Genomic DNA, 16816 nt, shown 5'->3' with positions numbered 1-16816 from the left:
CATCATGAACAAAACCTCACTGCCAACGTGGGGGCCATTTTGAAACAAGGAACATCTGCTAATTGGTTGTAGGTAGGATGTAGAATTCAGACCTTTGAAAATACTAATCTTACTATAGCTATGATTCAAGACATTGAGTGCCCCCTTCTCAAAGCTTTTAATTTCCTCAATACGTTTCATATTTCAGAGTACTTCTTTTGAAATCTTACCCACAGTTTTATTTATTTATTTATTTAACTTATTTACACTGCACACCCGTGAGCGTCAATAAATAAGTTTGGGTGTTGGTTCTCTCTCCTGCCGTGTAGCTCAGGGGACGATCAGGTCCTGAGGTTTGATAGCGGATGTGTTCAGACCTACCATCTCTCAACTCCAGAGTATGTATTCTGAATTAAGGATTTCTAAAGATCGGTTTTTTATATAAAAAAAATCCCCTGCTATCCCAAGTCTTACTCCCTTAAACTTCATCTTGGAGATGTTTGAGGATCCTTCTCTATGCACATGCGATGTGCACGCTCAACAAATGAACATTACATGTGCTGTGGACATAGTTAAGTGATACGATCTTGCTGTTTGTGCTGTCACTGGACCACAGGTTGTGGGTGTCTCTCCACAGAAGTGAGTTATATCCCCACCATGCTGTGTGTATGCAGTACAGTGTGTAAATTCATCTAATAGAACACACTGTCCACTAGCTCCTACTCTCAGCCAGGAAAAAAGAAAAAGAAAAAGAAAAAAAACATGCACTCTATAAGAGTGTGTATATGGGAATCACACTGCCAAGGCTGGAATTCCAACTAGCTTTTCTTATATTTGTGTGTCCTTGAGTACATGCCTTAATTTCTCTGTGCCCTCTGCCTGAAAACACGGGTTGTTTATTCATACGAGCAGCAGGTACAGTCAGGTACGGTCATAACACTCCATTCGGGCTGTATCTGGTGTATCCTTTTAAAGTGTCAGTTCTGGTTGGGTTTTTTTGGTGAATGGAGTGGGAAGACAGCTAAGTGTCGCTACATATATGGACAGATGGACAGAGGAACACGTGATTGAGGACTCAAAGGCAGGGCTTTTGAGGTGGTTGTTCAAATGCTTTGGGATGGACTGCTTAGATTAGATAATCCCCCAGGGCAAAGAGTTATCTGGCTGATGATGAAGAAAAGAAAACCTTTAGGAATGAGTCCGGAGCCTGCGCATTACCATTTCGAGCACTACTGAAAGAAGGAAGAATAGATGAAATGCGAAGGAACCGAGGAATCTTGGGATACACGGAGAGAAGCAGCAGATGGCCTACCGTGGAAGGCGCCAAAGAGGCTGAGCCCTGTACTGGTGCACAAACAACCGCGGGTGTTACGGCCCGCCTGCATTCCCCACTGCTAGGGAAGTGAAGACAAAAGTGTGAAGGCCTGAGCTACACAGACAGATCCGATCAAGACAAGGGAGGGAGGGGAGGGAGGAAGGGAGGGAAAGAAAGGGGAAAGAAAAAGGAGACCCAGTTTATCCACTGCCCTCCCAATTCCTCTGGCGACCCCTGGTGGCCAGTCACACACTTGGCTGCTCTTTCCCCTTGTTTCTTGCCGGATGAACAGCCCAGCCCCTAGGAGGCACTTTTTCTATTCTGTCCGTTAGACTGTGTACACTAGCACCTTCCATTGCTGTCAGTCCTGTGCCTTGGAGGATCATCACTTGAAGGAAGCAAAATTCCTGAACCTGCCCCGATATGGCCCATCACTTTGCAAGCATCAACTACGCTCCCTAGACTTTTTAATCCTGTCTCCAGCCAGCCACAGATAACGGAGACAGATGACAAGACAGTGTAGACATCATTTCTATTTGCACGTGACACATTTTGCTGGAATGAAGTGTCAGTAGGTTGGGAGCAGGGACTAAAGACACCAATTTCGGTTCTTTCGGTCAACGTGGTTGTTCTACTTTGCTTTCTATTGCTGTTATAAACACCATGACCAAAAGCAACTGGGGTAGGGAAGCACCTATTTCATCTTACACTTTATAATCTACCATTAAGGGAAAGCAAAGGCCACAGAGGAATGTTGCTTATTGGCTTGCTCAGCCTGCTTTCTTATACTTCCGAAGATCACCAGCCTGGGGTGACACTTGCCAACATAAATCACTAATCAAGAAAACTCCCTACAGTGCAGTCTGATAGCTGTAACTCTCCAGTGATGTTCCCTCTTCCAAGGTGTTTATTTTGTGTCAAGCCAACAAAAATATAGCCAGTGATTAAGGGCTCTTCTGAAGTGGATACAAACTCCACAGGAAGACCAACAAAGTCAACTAACCTGGACCCTTGGGTGCTCTCAGACTGAACCACCAAGCAAAGAACGTACACTGGCTGGATCTAACCCCCCATACATATGTAGCAGATGTGCAGGTCAGTCTTCATGTGTGTCCTGAACAACTGGAGCACGGACTATCTCAAAAGCTGTCGCCTGTGTGTGGGATTATGTTCTTCTAGCTGGGAGGGTTTGTCCTATAGAGACTTGATGTGCCAAGATGAGGGGATATCTAAAGAGGAGGGGCCTCCACTCTCTCAGAGGACAAAGGGAGAGGATAGACTATATGAGGTGGGACCAGGGGGGAAGGGCAGTGATTGGGATGCAAAGTGAATAAATAAATAAATGAAGAAAAAAGAATACAGCAAAAACAAACAATCTAACTAGTGGTTGCATTTTACATAGACAATTCTATTGAGGTGGCTCAAGGGAATTTAAACAGCTTACCATGTGTGCGGGCAGTATTTTGGCCAGCACCCAATCTGCATACATTATTCTGGCCAACCCTTTCTTCCATTCCACTAAGAAACACCACTCTAGACAAGAGGATGCAACAGCCAGCCAACTGCTGCCAGACTTCAAGCCAGGCTTAAAATGGAAAGTGTGCTTTGGTAAATCAGCGAGGCCTTCTCTGTACTTCTAAATGCAAATGGAAGTTTGCTTGCTTTAAGTAACATGTTCTCTCATAATTGAAGTCATTAGTATCCAAAGCGAACCTCTTTACACCCCCCCCCAGTGTATTTGAATGGACTCCCCACTCTGCCCCACCGATCTCTACGCCTATGATGACGCTTCAGCTACCACATCATGTTAATCAAGGAAAAGGTTTTTGATTTAAAGAAATTAGTTCTGTAATCAGAATTACTAGATAGCTTTGCAGAACCATTTTATTTCTACACACATAGTTCTGACACATGTGAACAGCTTGCTCATGATAGCTTGTGGTCCCAGGGAAGGCTGCTCATTGTGATTTCTATTGACACCATTACACCATTTTTTCCTGTGATCATTCATCAGGACAATTAACTTTTTCAGCCCCAGCCCCATCTTCTCAGAGCATTCCCAAGCTCCTCTGAGTTTTTCTTTATTAATTTTATTTATGAGTACACAGTCACTGTCTTCAGACACACCAGAAGAGGGTGCCAGATCTCATTACAGATAGTTGTGAGCCACCATGTGGTTGCTGGGATTTGAACTCAGGACCCCTGGAGTCAGTGCTCTTAACCACTGAGCCATCTCTCCAGTTCTTATCAAGCATTGACTTATCCCCTCATCAAGAAGCAGCTCCAAGCTTGTGGACTCCTCACCTGGCTCTTCCCCAAACATCCCAGGAGGTGGCAAGAGCTTCTTAGAGCCCCAGGCAAGAAAACTAAGCTTAGAAGAAATGAGGGGTGATGCAGATGGGGAGTCTGGTCTCATTTCTGAGTCTAGATAAGATGTTCACTTCCCCAATGGACAATTGGGCACAAAAGGTTGTCTGCAGAGTCCTAATAGACTCATTAATAGAGTGGTCTATAACTTAAATTTTTGGGCCACTTTGGTTTGGTTCATATGGTTTTGTTATTTCAGGTCCTTGGTGCCTCAAGAACACCAAGATGGAAACATGAACACAGTGACCCATGACCTCCAATGCCTTGGCATTTCCAGTGGCTCCATAGCCACCTACAACAGATATAATTGAACCGCATGCCCTTCATAGAACCAGTCTCTACATTCATCATAGAGAAGGCCCATTGGCCGTGTTTATATCAAATGATTCTTGGCTGATTGGATCAAGGAAGATCATCTGATAGGACCTTGGCCAATCACACTATACCGTTAGGAAGTCATTGGTGAATCCCTGTGGTTCCCTAAGGCTAAGGAAGCCTGGTCACTATGGTTTGGCCAAGTTGGCCAAGTGCCTGAAGAAGGAAAGCATGTGGATATGTCAAGAATGAGGGTCAGTAAGCATGCTGGTTGCTCCAGCTCCTGAGGTTTTCCTCAGAAAAATCTTGGTTCCTTGCAGCAGCCTGTTTCTGAGAGGAAATGAGGACAGTATCACATAGGGCCTAAGCATAAACAAGGACCACTTGGTCATTTTCCTGGGTGATTAACCAGTTACTTTGTTTAGCCAGAAACACTGGCCTGTAAGCCTGCTCCGAGATGCATGTCTGCTACAGCCACAGGGGACACAGACAGCATCAAGGAGAACTGGACAGAAGGCCAGAGAGCTGACCCAAGATCAGCATTCTCGTAAATTCCAGGGAACAGGAAAGACAGTGTAAAAAGCACAGACATAATGGGGATTTCTCTATAGATATGTGAAGAGGATAGTGGCCTATATTGAAAGTCAGTCCCATTAGGAGGAGTGTGGGCTCCCTAAGGCTTTGCTCTAGACCTCCATGAAGAAGGCCTGGGAACAAGCTATTGGTGACTAAGTTCCCTGGGTTTTCTGGCCATAAGCTGACTGTGGCTGGATAGTCACCTAGGCAGAGGGTCTTGGTGGTCTAACTGAACAAGTAAGTCAGAGTGTCACTGAACTGAGCAGCAAGACACAGAACAGGAAACAAAAAAGGCAGCTTTGTGCCGTGATGTCCCTCCAGCGCCCTCTACTGACATCACCACCCAATAGCAAAGATGCTTCAAGCTGTTATTGTGGGTCATGGTAAATTAGACCAGAAATGCAAAACAAAGAAGGATGCACTCTTGTGCCCAACCTATGCGACAACCACCACTGCCTACATTTCCATCCCATGGTTTAGTAAGTAGATGCGAACTGTCGCCAAAATACCATCGCTCACGCCAAAGGAACAAGGCCTTAGCCACCCAAACCTTAATAGGTTTTAAAGCAACATAGCATCCCTTATGCTGTCTGTGAGTCAGAGACAGGGTGATGTCTGGCAGGGTAGCTGTGATTGGAGAGCTCTTGCAGAACTAAAGATACAGCCCTAGACATCAACTAGGTTGACAGTCCCTACTTTAATGAAGCCCAAACAGCAGGGAGAATAATTGCCCTATACCGAGTTAAACAACTAGGAATTGAAGACCTGGAACAGAGTCCCTGTAGACTAACCTCCAGGTCTTTCCCCTATGTTCAAGACCATTGACAAGCTGTAGTAGGCTAGATGGAGTGCATTAGAAATGCTGCTTTGACCCTCTGGTACCTGGATGAGTAGGGGACTGAGAGGGGCAACTGTGATTCTTCTGAAGCTCCCAGCAGTTTCTAATGAACATCACAGTCTGGATCCTCTCTTCTCTTCCACACATACTCTGCTACTAAGGAAGTTCCGACAGCCTGAGGAGGGAGTACAGGTGACCAATCAGAGGTGCTCTGATTCCACCTTCAATCTAAGACAAGCAGTCCGGTGGGTTCTTAGAACAGTTTAGAACATTTGCCTCTACTAACACAGAAAACACCCGTCTAGACCAAGAGTATCAGAGCATCCCCTTGACATTCTCTGATGGCTGCGTGCAGAGTTCTTGACAGCCTAATTCTGCTTTCCTCTTCCTGCTATCTGGCTTTGGAGGATCCAGCCTGCAGGCTCCTGAGTGAGCCTCTCTTCAAATGCTGCCCCAGACTATCCTCACAGTCCCCAACACCTTTATAAGTACTACCCACACACCCAGCAAATAAATAAATGAACACACACACACACACACACACACACACACACACACACACACACAGAAACTCCTGCCTTCTCTCTACCAGAAGAGCAAGGGGAAACCTCAGGAAAGGGGCTGGCCTAACTCTGAACACTTCAAATTACTGGTGTTCCTACAAGATAAGGTCAAAAGCTGGCTATCTCTTTCCAGTGAAGACAGCTTCAGAAGCCTCTTTATCTTCTGAAGTACAACAAATCCCAGTTTCACTTAGTAGTTTCCTTATCTAGTAGCAATTAATCCACATTCTTGCTTGTTGACTGGGGCCTTCTGATTTGCAATTTCCCTCTGTCTTCTTTAAAGACCACAGATCATAATTTACTTGGATCAGTACTTGTGGCAACTGGTGTCACCAAAATGATGATGACAACAGTAGCCACAAGGCCGTAACAATAAAAGTGTTGTCTGTTGTAAACTGGGCATTCACCTCTTTTGTCTTGAGACTCAGGTCAGGCAGTGTTTTGGGTCTCACTGTGAACTGAGACAGCAGATGTTCAATGCTGTTGGAAAGGTGGGTAAGTACTGGCTGGACCCACCATGCGCACACAAACTTGACCAATTTAAGAGGCCCTACTTTCAATCTCTGCACCCCAGGACCTTCTGGGATTACTTTTCTAGAGATGTAGTGGTCAAAAGCAGAAACGTCCAGCTCAAAAATTGAGCCTTAAATTCTGGTTCAGGCAAAGGAGAAAGGGGTTTTGGCACACAGTTCATGTTTCCTCTAGCAACAGCCACAGGAGGTGTGTCTTCTGTTGGGTACACTGGGCTGCCCAGCCCTCAGCCCAGTCAGAAAGCATGCTGTTTTCCCTACAGTATTCCCACTGCACAATGATTTTTGACTTCTGGAACTCATTATGCACTGATTTGTAGACAATAACAGGGGAATCTCACAGAAATAACAGGAAAACGAAACTAATTTGAGAACCAGCATCCAGAAAATGACTCAGAGGATGCTCTGAGTGCAGCATCCTTCCTGGACCACTATTTTTGCTACCCTCATTTTTTAAAAAGGTTGTCATTTTTTCCCTGATGACAACATCAGCTGCTTCCCTGGGACAGGCAAGGAACTCATATTTCTACCAAATAAAAGGGACATCCCTCATGGTTGACAGCTGCTTCTCCTTGGATGCCGCATCTGCTCCACCATGGGTTTTTATTTTCTTGCTGGAAGCCTTAGACACCTGGTTGTGCCTGTGAGTACCCCAGTGAGATGTTACCCAATCTTTCCCTGATACACCTGCCTACACTGTGGTCCTCTTTGTAAGCTCTGCCTTCTCAGCTTACACCACTTCCTACAGAACCCTAAGCATGAGACCTTTGTTTTGAGATGGCATGTGAGCAGGACTTCCGGCAACATCTTAGGATGAATTTATGGCTATAGAACTTGATCAGAAAGACCATCACTCTGTCAGTGGGTGATCAGCTAGGTTCTCAGTTAACTAAGGAGGAAAACACTAACAAGCCAAAAGACTAACCTCAAACCCACAGAGCTAAGGAAACTGCACCCCTTTGCAGCCTAAGCTAGACCAGGCCCGCCAGGTAGAAACAGAAGAAAAGAAAACCTCCTGTCCATTGTTTTGTTCTAATCTTTTCTCATTACTAATTGCTGTTTTCCCAAATCTAAGTAATTACTAAAGATGCAACATTCAGACATCACGATGAAGAACTTCTTGGTACAAAGCCAGATTGGACAAAGGAGAAGAGAAAGGAGAGAAGGAAGCTTCATTCATTAACTGGAATGGAGGTGAGGATAACAGAGAAAGGGAGAGTGAGAGAAAGGCTAGGCCCCCAGAGACCTTCATGAGACACCAAGCAGTATTTGAAAAGCTGACCCACCCTGTTCACCCATACCCTGAACATGTCTCCCACCTGGGTTTGTCTACTCTGAGTCCTTCTTTTGGATGAAGATGGGACCTCTGTGGCATGGGACAGTATCCTGAACAGAGGAAAGGGGAGAGAAGACTGAGCAAGGTTTAGTCCCCAAATTTAGCTCCATAGGTACTGCAGTACACTAGTAAAGAAGTTCCAGCTCAGTGTCTGGAGATAACAGTACTGTACACTCTAAAAAAGACAGAAGAAAACGATTTGAACATTTTCACTGCAAAGAAATAGAATCTTGTAAGAGGTAAACAGGCATACCTACATTTATATCTCACACTGATATTTGAACATCATGCAGTGTATAGATATATCAAAACATCACACGGTAGCCAATAAAGGTGTATATGGATCAACACTTGGTAAATAGTTAGGTGTGGTGGTACACTGGAGAGGCTGAGACCGGAACATCACCACAAATTCACCGTTAGCAAGACCCCCATCTTAAAACAAAACTTCAATAGATATGTATGTGTTTCCTAAGTCAGGTATGAAGACCTCAGAGAAACTTGGGGTTTGTGGAGCAAATAAAGAAATGAGAGGACGAGGGGACGAGGTATGGAGAAGAGAAACACACAGGACAGAGACAGCAAGAAGCCAGACAATGTCCTGCCAGGAACCCAGGGAAGTCTTTAGATCTGATAAGAGAGTAGGTATAAAGCTGGGCTCTGAAACAAATTCAGCAGAGAAACACAAGGAAAGCCTCTATGTAGTGAAATGATGTCACAGTTTCAGGTCTCGTGGAGGTCAAGTGGCCTTGAGACATCTGTGCTGTCTGCTGCTGAAGGCCCATTAGCATCTCTCATCCTGCTGGGCTCCGCTGGGAGGATCAAGCAAGCACTCCTCAGCCTCCCTGCCAGCTGGATTTTATCAATGGCAGGCATCTGGGGGAGAAAGATTGTATTCATGCTGACCTTGAACATAACCACTTCTCCCCATCTGTCCCTCATCCTCAACACAAGCCTCTCCCTAAACTCTGGGCTCCTCGCTTACCTTACAGTCACACAAAAGAAGAAATGAGAATCCCTCTCTCCAGAGTCCAGGAAAGCATACCACAGACAGAGAGGGTCCAAAGACCCAACCATAAACACTGCCCACCTCCACTTTCCAAAGCACCGACTACTATGAGGTGAACCACATCAGAAGTCATGCGGTTAGGAGAGAGAAATGAGTCAAGAGAACACAGCAGGACAGTCCCAGTAAAAAGCTATTCAAGTTCCCAGTGACACTGGATGAAGCAATTTACCAGGTTATTAAATATGCAACACTGTTGTATGCAAATCATATGCAAATATGAGTACAAACCTCCACAGAGATAGGTATTGCCTTGCTTTCTCTAGCTTCTAAAGCAAATCCAATTTGGCAAATGAAAATAAAAGGCAGCTCTGTGATGGGCTTTAATGTGTTTCTGTACCTCAGCATCTGCCTCCAAACCTCCCCCGCCCACCACGACCACGCACACAAAGGTACCTTCAACCTTAATGTGTCTTGTTCCCAAAGAGCTGTGTGCCCTGGGAATGAGCTAAACCTCACTGGTGAGTTCCAAAGGATTCTTTCCTCTGTCTCCATGGTGGAAACTGAGTAGCCCCTGAAAGACCACAAGTGAGTCTACAGAACAAATTGTGGCTAACAGCTCCTCATGCCTTACCTTCCTTGGACTCTCTCCAATGCCTGTTCTTCCCCAAGTATTATTTAAGTAAGACAACAATTAAAAGATAAAGGGAAGACTGTGACAGAAAGGAGGTTGCTGTGTTGTAAGGGGGCGGGGTCTCTTTGAGGAGGGGGTGTGGCTAAGTTGGATTCTCCACACTTCCTCCACAAATATTCGTTTATTTTTAGAAAGCTATTAGAGTTTTCCTCAAGGATTCGTAAGCCTTTTGGGAAATAGGAGTTTTGAAGCGAGGGATGGAAGTAATAGATCGAAAGCAGCAGACAGACTACTCGGAGCAGAGAGGGACATGACAGTGGTCAGAGGGAAGGAAGACAGGGAAGAAACAGGAGAATCAGCAGAAACAAACTGTGCATAGAAATTCCTTAATGAAATCTGTTACTATGTCAGTTTTAACCTGTTGTTTAACCTACTGCATGCTCATTTTAAAAAAGGAAAGCAAACAGGGCTGGGGATGTGGATCAGTGAGAAGTGTGCTTGTTATGAGGTTGTGAGGATCAGCGTTTAAATCCTCAGGACCCACATTAAAAAATGGCTTTGTAACCCCAGCATTTGAGTGACAGAGGCAAGCAGATCCCTGGGGCTAGGGGTCAGCCCTGTTTAATGGGTTCAGCGGGAGACCCAGTCTCAAAGAATGAAGGGTGTGTGCACATGCACACACACACACACACACACACACACACATGCATGTTCATGCATGCACAGGAACACACCCGCAAACAAATAATAACAAAACTCATGAGTTGGCAGGCTCACACTTCCACTCTGTCTAGAGTGAGCTGCCCTCAGCTCTCCACTGCAGGCCTTGGACACCTACCCGTGCCGGAAAGAACCAGAAGAAGAGATTGCTGTTGTAAGTCTGGTTCACCGTGATGTAGCCGGCATAACTCTTGTCATCCATTCCAGGGAAAGGGCTGACCATGCTCTTCCTTTGCCCTGGTGAGGAGAAAGAAAATATAGGGAACGATTAGACAGCATGTTCTATGAGTCTGCCCATGCTGGGGGAGACCTTTGTCAGCCACCAGGCCAAGATGAAAAGCTAAGAGGAGGCAGGCATGAGGAGTTCTCAGAACACAGGTTCCTACCTTTCCCAACTGCTCCCAGACTCTTCATTCACAGCAAGGCCAAGGCCAAGAGTGTTGGAGTAAATATTAAATATGAAAAGGCTTATCTCTTTATTGGCACTGAGATCTCACTCAGCAGGCGTCGCTTTTAGTACGGAGCCAGGCGCACAGACTCAGCCCACAAGCTGTATTCTCCGCATGGTTCCCTTCCCTGGCGGTTCACTCTGCCCGCCCTGGTGCTTCTGCCCCCGTCCCGGGTGGAATTATCACCCCGGCATTTTCTTTCCTCCACCGCCCGGTGCAAACATGACTCTAAGGCCTGATAGATTTTTATATAGGTTTATATATTTAATTCTCAATCTACAAATTCTCTATTTAATAAGACAAAGATACAATCTGCCCTTCCATATGAGATAAAAGACCTATAAAATCTTTAAATTGTTCCTAGATACCTGGATCTAGCTCATTCTTCTAGAGCTCCATCTTGATCTTTTCTGTCCCCTTCTCTTTCTCCTTTTTCCACCTTCCCTTCCCCTGCCCAATCACCCACTCTTGCCTTTATTTTACAAATTAAAATGAGAAGAAGGTTCTGATGAAGTCACCAGAGTTGTGACTAGACATCTCTTCTTGGGGAAGTGGAATTAACATCAAAGTACAAAGGGCTGCAGGACAATCCACAACAAAGGGAAGGTGAAAGGGGTCCTGATCCAGGTAGGTTTGTTGTTGATGTCCCATTAGTACCTCTGGTGTTTCCACTTCACCCACTGAACAGCCGATGTTTCCACAAGCAAAGGGACAGGAAAGGAGACAGAGGGCATGCTCAGCCAGCCTTGAAGGCCTTAGAAGGGGTGACACTGATGGAAGCTAAGACTTGCAAGGCCATGGCACCCAAAAAACAAAGAAAGGTTAAGTAACTTGCCCAAGTTCTCCCAGCATTAAAGAGAAACTGAGGCACACACCCCCAGTAGCCACAGCTAGGTTGCAAGGCTGTTCCTTCCTGCTCTTGGAACAGGGCAGAATGGGAATTGATAGTGGGCGTTTGAGCCTGTGGGAGGAGCAGAAGAGAGATCTGGGAGGAAGAGAGCCATCCTTGAGTAAAGAATCACTCCAGAATGGTATATTAGTCTGAGACGCATTACACTGGAGACTGTTTGAGAGATCAACATGCCATCAAATACTAATACTCACTGTGATGGGCATCTCTGCCCTACCTGGCCATATCACTGACAGAAATCTACCAGAGTAAGAGTAGTCAAACCCACAGGAAGTAATGTAAAACCCAGGACCTTTCTCTCACATACCACAGCTTTGAGGTCCTAAGTTCTGTTTTAGAAACAGGCATGCCTTTCCAAGGAGTTGCACTTCTGACCTCTTCCCTTGTAACCCCCAGCACAACTGCCCAACCAGCTTTGTGACCCTCGGCGGTAGACGTTTCTCAATTGAAACAGGCGCATCCCTTATGGGTCTACAGAAACAAGGAGTCCCATCATGGACAAGCCTGTCGAGAGAAGCCGGCTCAGAGATGTAGGAGATCATTCAGTCAGCCAAGTGTCAGCCTGGTAAGTTTGAGGACCTGGCTTGGATCCCTGGTCCCCACATCAAGAGCCAGTTTATGTGATAGGTGCTTGCAATCGCAACATCGAAGGAGCAGGGTAGGAAGACCCCGGGGATTTCCTGGCCTGCCAGTCTGGACGAATCAGTGTGTTTCAGGTGAGATACCCTGTTGCAGAGGAAATTGATAGTATCACTGAAGATGACACCCAACATTGCCCTCTGACCTTCATGCTAAGGCGCATGCATACATCCCTACACATGAATACAAACACACAGGGGAGAAAGAAAAGAAAAAATTCTGGCTTGCACAGAGCAGAGCCACCGATGTCTATTAATGTCCTGTGGTGATGAGGCAGCAGCTGGGGGAGGAGACAGTGGTGGCACAAAAGACAGGTCTCAGTAGGAAGTGGTCTTAGGTCCCGCTGGACCAGCCTGCTACAAAGTAGAATTTCTGGTCAGACAGACCTGGTTTATAATCCCCCATGAAGTCACTTCTCCAAGACTGTCTCTCTTCTTCTACAAAATGAAGACACTGATTATGACCTTACTTCAGGCTTTCTGTGAAGAACAACAAACAGTTCTCATGAACATGGCTGGGAAGGAACCGAACATAAAACAGGACTTCAGTCTACAGGAGATGGGTCTTGTTAGCCTGTTGAAAGTTATCCCCGAAGGAAGCAGAGATATCTGGAACCTTTGCCCAGTTTGGGCTCTCCCAACATGTCCCAGGCAGAGTAGCTTAACTAGAGCTCCACAGTTCTGCCCACTCTCTCTCCAGGGACACTTGTTTCTCTTGTGTCTGAATGTCCCCACCAAAACTCAGGTTGGAAATTGAGCCCTCATTTTGAGGTATCAAAAATTTAGGATTTGAGAGCCAGCCTTTGGTGGGTGATGAATGTTAATGCAACTATCAGCGTGGGCCCCGAATCCAATAGGGTTGGGCTGTATCCGAAGAGAAAAACCACAAGCTAGGACCTTCTGTCTCACTATGATTCCCTGAGGTTAGTTCAGAGCTCTATGAAGTGCCCATATCCAGGATGACCTCACCAAACCCAGCTTCTGATCTTAGACTCTTCAGCCTTCAAAACTTTAAGCTAAATAAACCATCACTGGTTATAAACTTCTTTGTCTATGTGAATCAGTTAGAGCAACAGAAAATTGTCTAACATATCTACCCCAAAAGAAACAAAAGAGAAAAGGGAAAGGGTTATAAGAGAGAGAGAGAGAGAGAGAGAGGGAGAGAGAGAGAGAGAGAGAGAGAGAGAGAATGTTTTTTGACAATGGTGGTTTGAATAAGAATGGCTCCCATAGGCTCATGTGTTTGAATGCTTAGGCTTCAGTGAGTGGCACTGTTTGAGAAGGATTGGGAGGAGTGGCCTTGTTGGAGGGAGAGTGTCACTGAGGTAAGCTTTGAGGTTTCTCTCCCTCTCTCTCTCTCTCTCTCTCTCTCTCTCTCTCTCTCTTCCCTCAATGCCCAATCAGATTATAACTCTCAACTACTTCTCCAGAACCATGCCTGCCTGGCCCACATGCCATTATGATCCACCCATGACAATAATGACCTAAGAGCTTCTGAAACCATAAATGGGCCCTAATTAAATGCTTTCCCTTACAAGAGTTTCCATGGTCATGGTGTCTCATCACAGCAGTAGAACATTGACTAAGACACTGGCCTTGCCTCAGCTCTAACTCTTCCCTCCAACCATCATGTCTCCTTCTTCTTGGTTGGAAAGCCATTAAAATGCATGGGAGATACCTTAAGCCAACCTACTAATCATCATCTCAACATCAAACAGACAAACATCCATTCCCCCAAAAGGAATAGGCAAGAATTAAAACCGAAGGCTGGAATGAGAGAGACACAATCCAGAGTGATGTCACAGGTAGCAGGGGATTCGGGAGAGAAGACAGAGAAGAATGAGAGAGGTCAAAGTACAACAAAAGAAAGAGAGAATGGATAATAGAAGGAGTTTTGGGGGAATAACCATGGGCAAGAGGGCGACTGGATCAATCTGTCTCTGAGACTGTGCAGCACAGGCTCAATTTGACTTCTCATTCGTCCCTCCCCTGTGGGAATACCTAGGTTGCATCTCTACTAACTTTTACTTAGGCATACCCTGTCCCCTTTCTCCCCCAGATGAAGCTGTGGGAAGGCAGGGAATTTGTCTTACTTAATTTCTGAACCCTTGGGACATAGCATGATGGTTCACATACTTAAGACACTTCACAGATGCTTTTTAATGAATGAATAATAATGAATGGACAGTTGAATGAATGTGGCCACTGACATTGCACCAGGATAATGTGTTTCTACCAACCCCTCGGGAAGACAGGCCTGGTCACTATCTTAACAAATCTTGAAGACCCCTTTTCCACTCAGTAGAAAAGTGGTTTTGCCCTATTTTCCATCCACCAAATCATAGTAAGGTAACCAAGAATTCCCTCAAGAAACATGAATCTTAAATATGTTTGAATGTGGCTTTCATCCTTAGCACAGACTCTTCTGTTAATGGAGTATGAAAAACGGGCTCCTATGTGCAGTTTTTAATCTTTCTGTCATTGTGACACACAATATAAATGTTTTAAAACAGTTAAGGAAGGAGAAAGGTTTCTTTGAAATCATCTCACTTCCTCCTCCTCTGGTTACTGCTGTTACCAGAGTTTGACATTAACACTCTGAGGACAATTGGAGTGCAGCCAGAGAAAGATTTAACCAGCCAACTGGGGTATACATTAGATACACACACACACACACACACACACACACACACACACACACACACAGTGTAGACAACACACTTTTGGTCAACGAGCAACAAATTAGGACCCAATAGCAAACGATCCTTTAGAATTTGTAAAAACATGATGTCTGTAAAGATGCTGAAGTTTGCCTTCTGGATTCATTTTATTCCAGCATGTAAGGATGTATTTTAGCCTCAGAGAAAGCAAACATGCAATTACAATTATATAAAATTAAGCTAGCTAATTGGGTATTAAAAAACATTAAAACTTCCCCTTGTCTGTCTTTGAACTGCTGTTTATCTCGACAGCATTCTCTTTCGATGTTAAGGCTCCCATTTCTGCAGCTCTGACAGATCCCATTAACAACGGGGATTTAAAGAGGGAGCTGACCATCTGTCCATAGCTGCCTGAACTTTCAGTAAAGCAGATGAATAAAATTATCCTTAATTATGTTTTCGGGCAGCATCTGAGTCCCCAGATGTTCCAGCTTTTGGATCTACTGCTCAAACCCCATTCAGGGACTCTGAGTGTGAAACACAACTTTAGCAATGGAAGTTATGTTTCTACTATTGTCACCAATGCTGCGGCTCACAGGATGCAGATCTGCTGGGCTTGCTACCAAAGCACAAAAGATCAGACTTTCTCACTTCCTTTGTGTGCCCATGGTGTGTGCCCACGATGCTAGTGGGGTGCTCCTAGAGATGATGGTGGAACTCTCCTAGGCCAGACAAGCAGCAAGGGAAAGGGAGGGGTGACTCAGTACCCGTGGGAGTTCTGCAGTGGTTCTGCCACATGCAGGGCGCAGACATGTTATGGCTTCTCCAACTTAATGCCTTTGATATTTGCGTCCCTTATTTAGTGTGTATAAGGACCCTTCTTGAGTCATTGGTCTCTTACCCACAGCTTTGAGTGAGAAGATGGTCACATGGCACAGTGGTTTGTGGTGTGGTTGGCAGGCAAGAGGTTCTAATCCCAGGTCTGCCACTTCCTGGTTTTCTGGCTCTGGACAAGATATTTTCCTAGGGCCTTGGTTTTCTCATCTTCACAGTGGGAACAGTAATATATATGTTCTTTTTAAAGGTTGCTCTGGGGCCTGCTTCCCCTTTGGGTAAATCCTGTACAATGCCAAAGTCTCTGCTTCCTTGTAAGAAGCTTTGTAAGACTTGGTTATAGGGGCCTTTTCTACTTAACTACATCAAATTATTTTCTTTTCCTATTAATGAGATGAATCTGAGCACCAGTCTCAAGTTATTAAGAAAGATGAATGTATTTCTGACTCAAATACATTTTTATATGTGACCAGGTGGCCATCTTACTGTGAATGTTGTGCAGAAAGTCAAAGTGAATGATTTTTTTTTTTTTTAGTATTCAGATTACACAATAAAGACTTTTTCATCTTCTTGCAGCAAAGAGTTGGTAAAATACCAGAACTTATATAGAGTACACTGAGAGGCCATGAAGGCAGGATTTAAACTCCCTGATTTTCAAGAATCGGAAAGGGTAACAGTCTTTTGATTGTGAGGACACTTCCAAGGAGCAAACTCTACTTTACTTTAAACTTCCTTGTAGAGTATTTAGAATCACTTTTGACCTTTGAACCCATCATTTTCCTGTAACTTTTGGTCTCATTCATCCTCCATCCCATCTAACCCCCCCCACCCCCAAGTGCACTAGGCATGGCTTCAGGTCCTGGGCAAGTCCCTCCTCTGCATCTCTTCCTCTCACTTCCTGCCAACAGCTCCTCAGAGCCCATCTGACCCGCCCCTCCCTTCAACAAACACTCATTGTCACCTCTGTGAGACCCTTCCTCGACTCTTTCTGGCCACCAGCCCAGTCCTCTGCTTCATTGTACAAACAATTCCTCAACGCCAGAGCCTGTGTACTATTTGTAGCTCAAAGGTCAACTGAGTTCTCACAGATGAGGTTCTTTGTGGCCTAAAAACCAAGATGCCGTAAGTGGAGATGTGACCATATTA

The 16816-nt window shown here is 45.1% G+C and overlaps 1 protein-coding gene across 2 annotated transcripts in view; it reads right to left on the bottom strand.

Moving 5' to 3' along the window:
- The window catches only part of CPVL (carboxypeptidase vitellogenic like), a gene marked incomplete at both ends in the record, with an annotated part of 98236 nt that overhangs the window by 80337 nt on the left and 1083 nt on the right, over positions 1-16816 (bottom strand). For both annotated transcript variants that reach the window (XM_080931855.1, XM_080931856.1), the window contains one exon: positions 10298-10416. In XM_080931855.1, the coding sequence (XP_080787981.1) occupies positions 10298-10416 (119 nt within the window). The remainder of the gene's footprint in view (positions 1-10297; positions 10417-16816) is intronic.

This window comes from Micromys minutus, assembly GCF_963924665.1.
Source record: "Micromys minutus genome assembly, chromosome: 18".
In the NCBI taxonomy this organism is placed as follows: Eukaryota; Metazoa; Chordata; class Mammalia; order Rodentia; family Muridae; genus Micromys; species Micromys minutus.
Note: the sequence above shows the minus strand (reverse complement) of the source record. Positions and strands in the feature narration are given on the sequence as shown.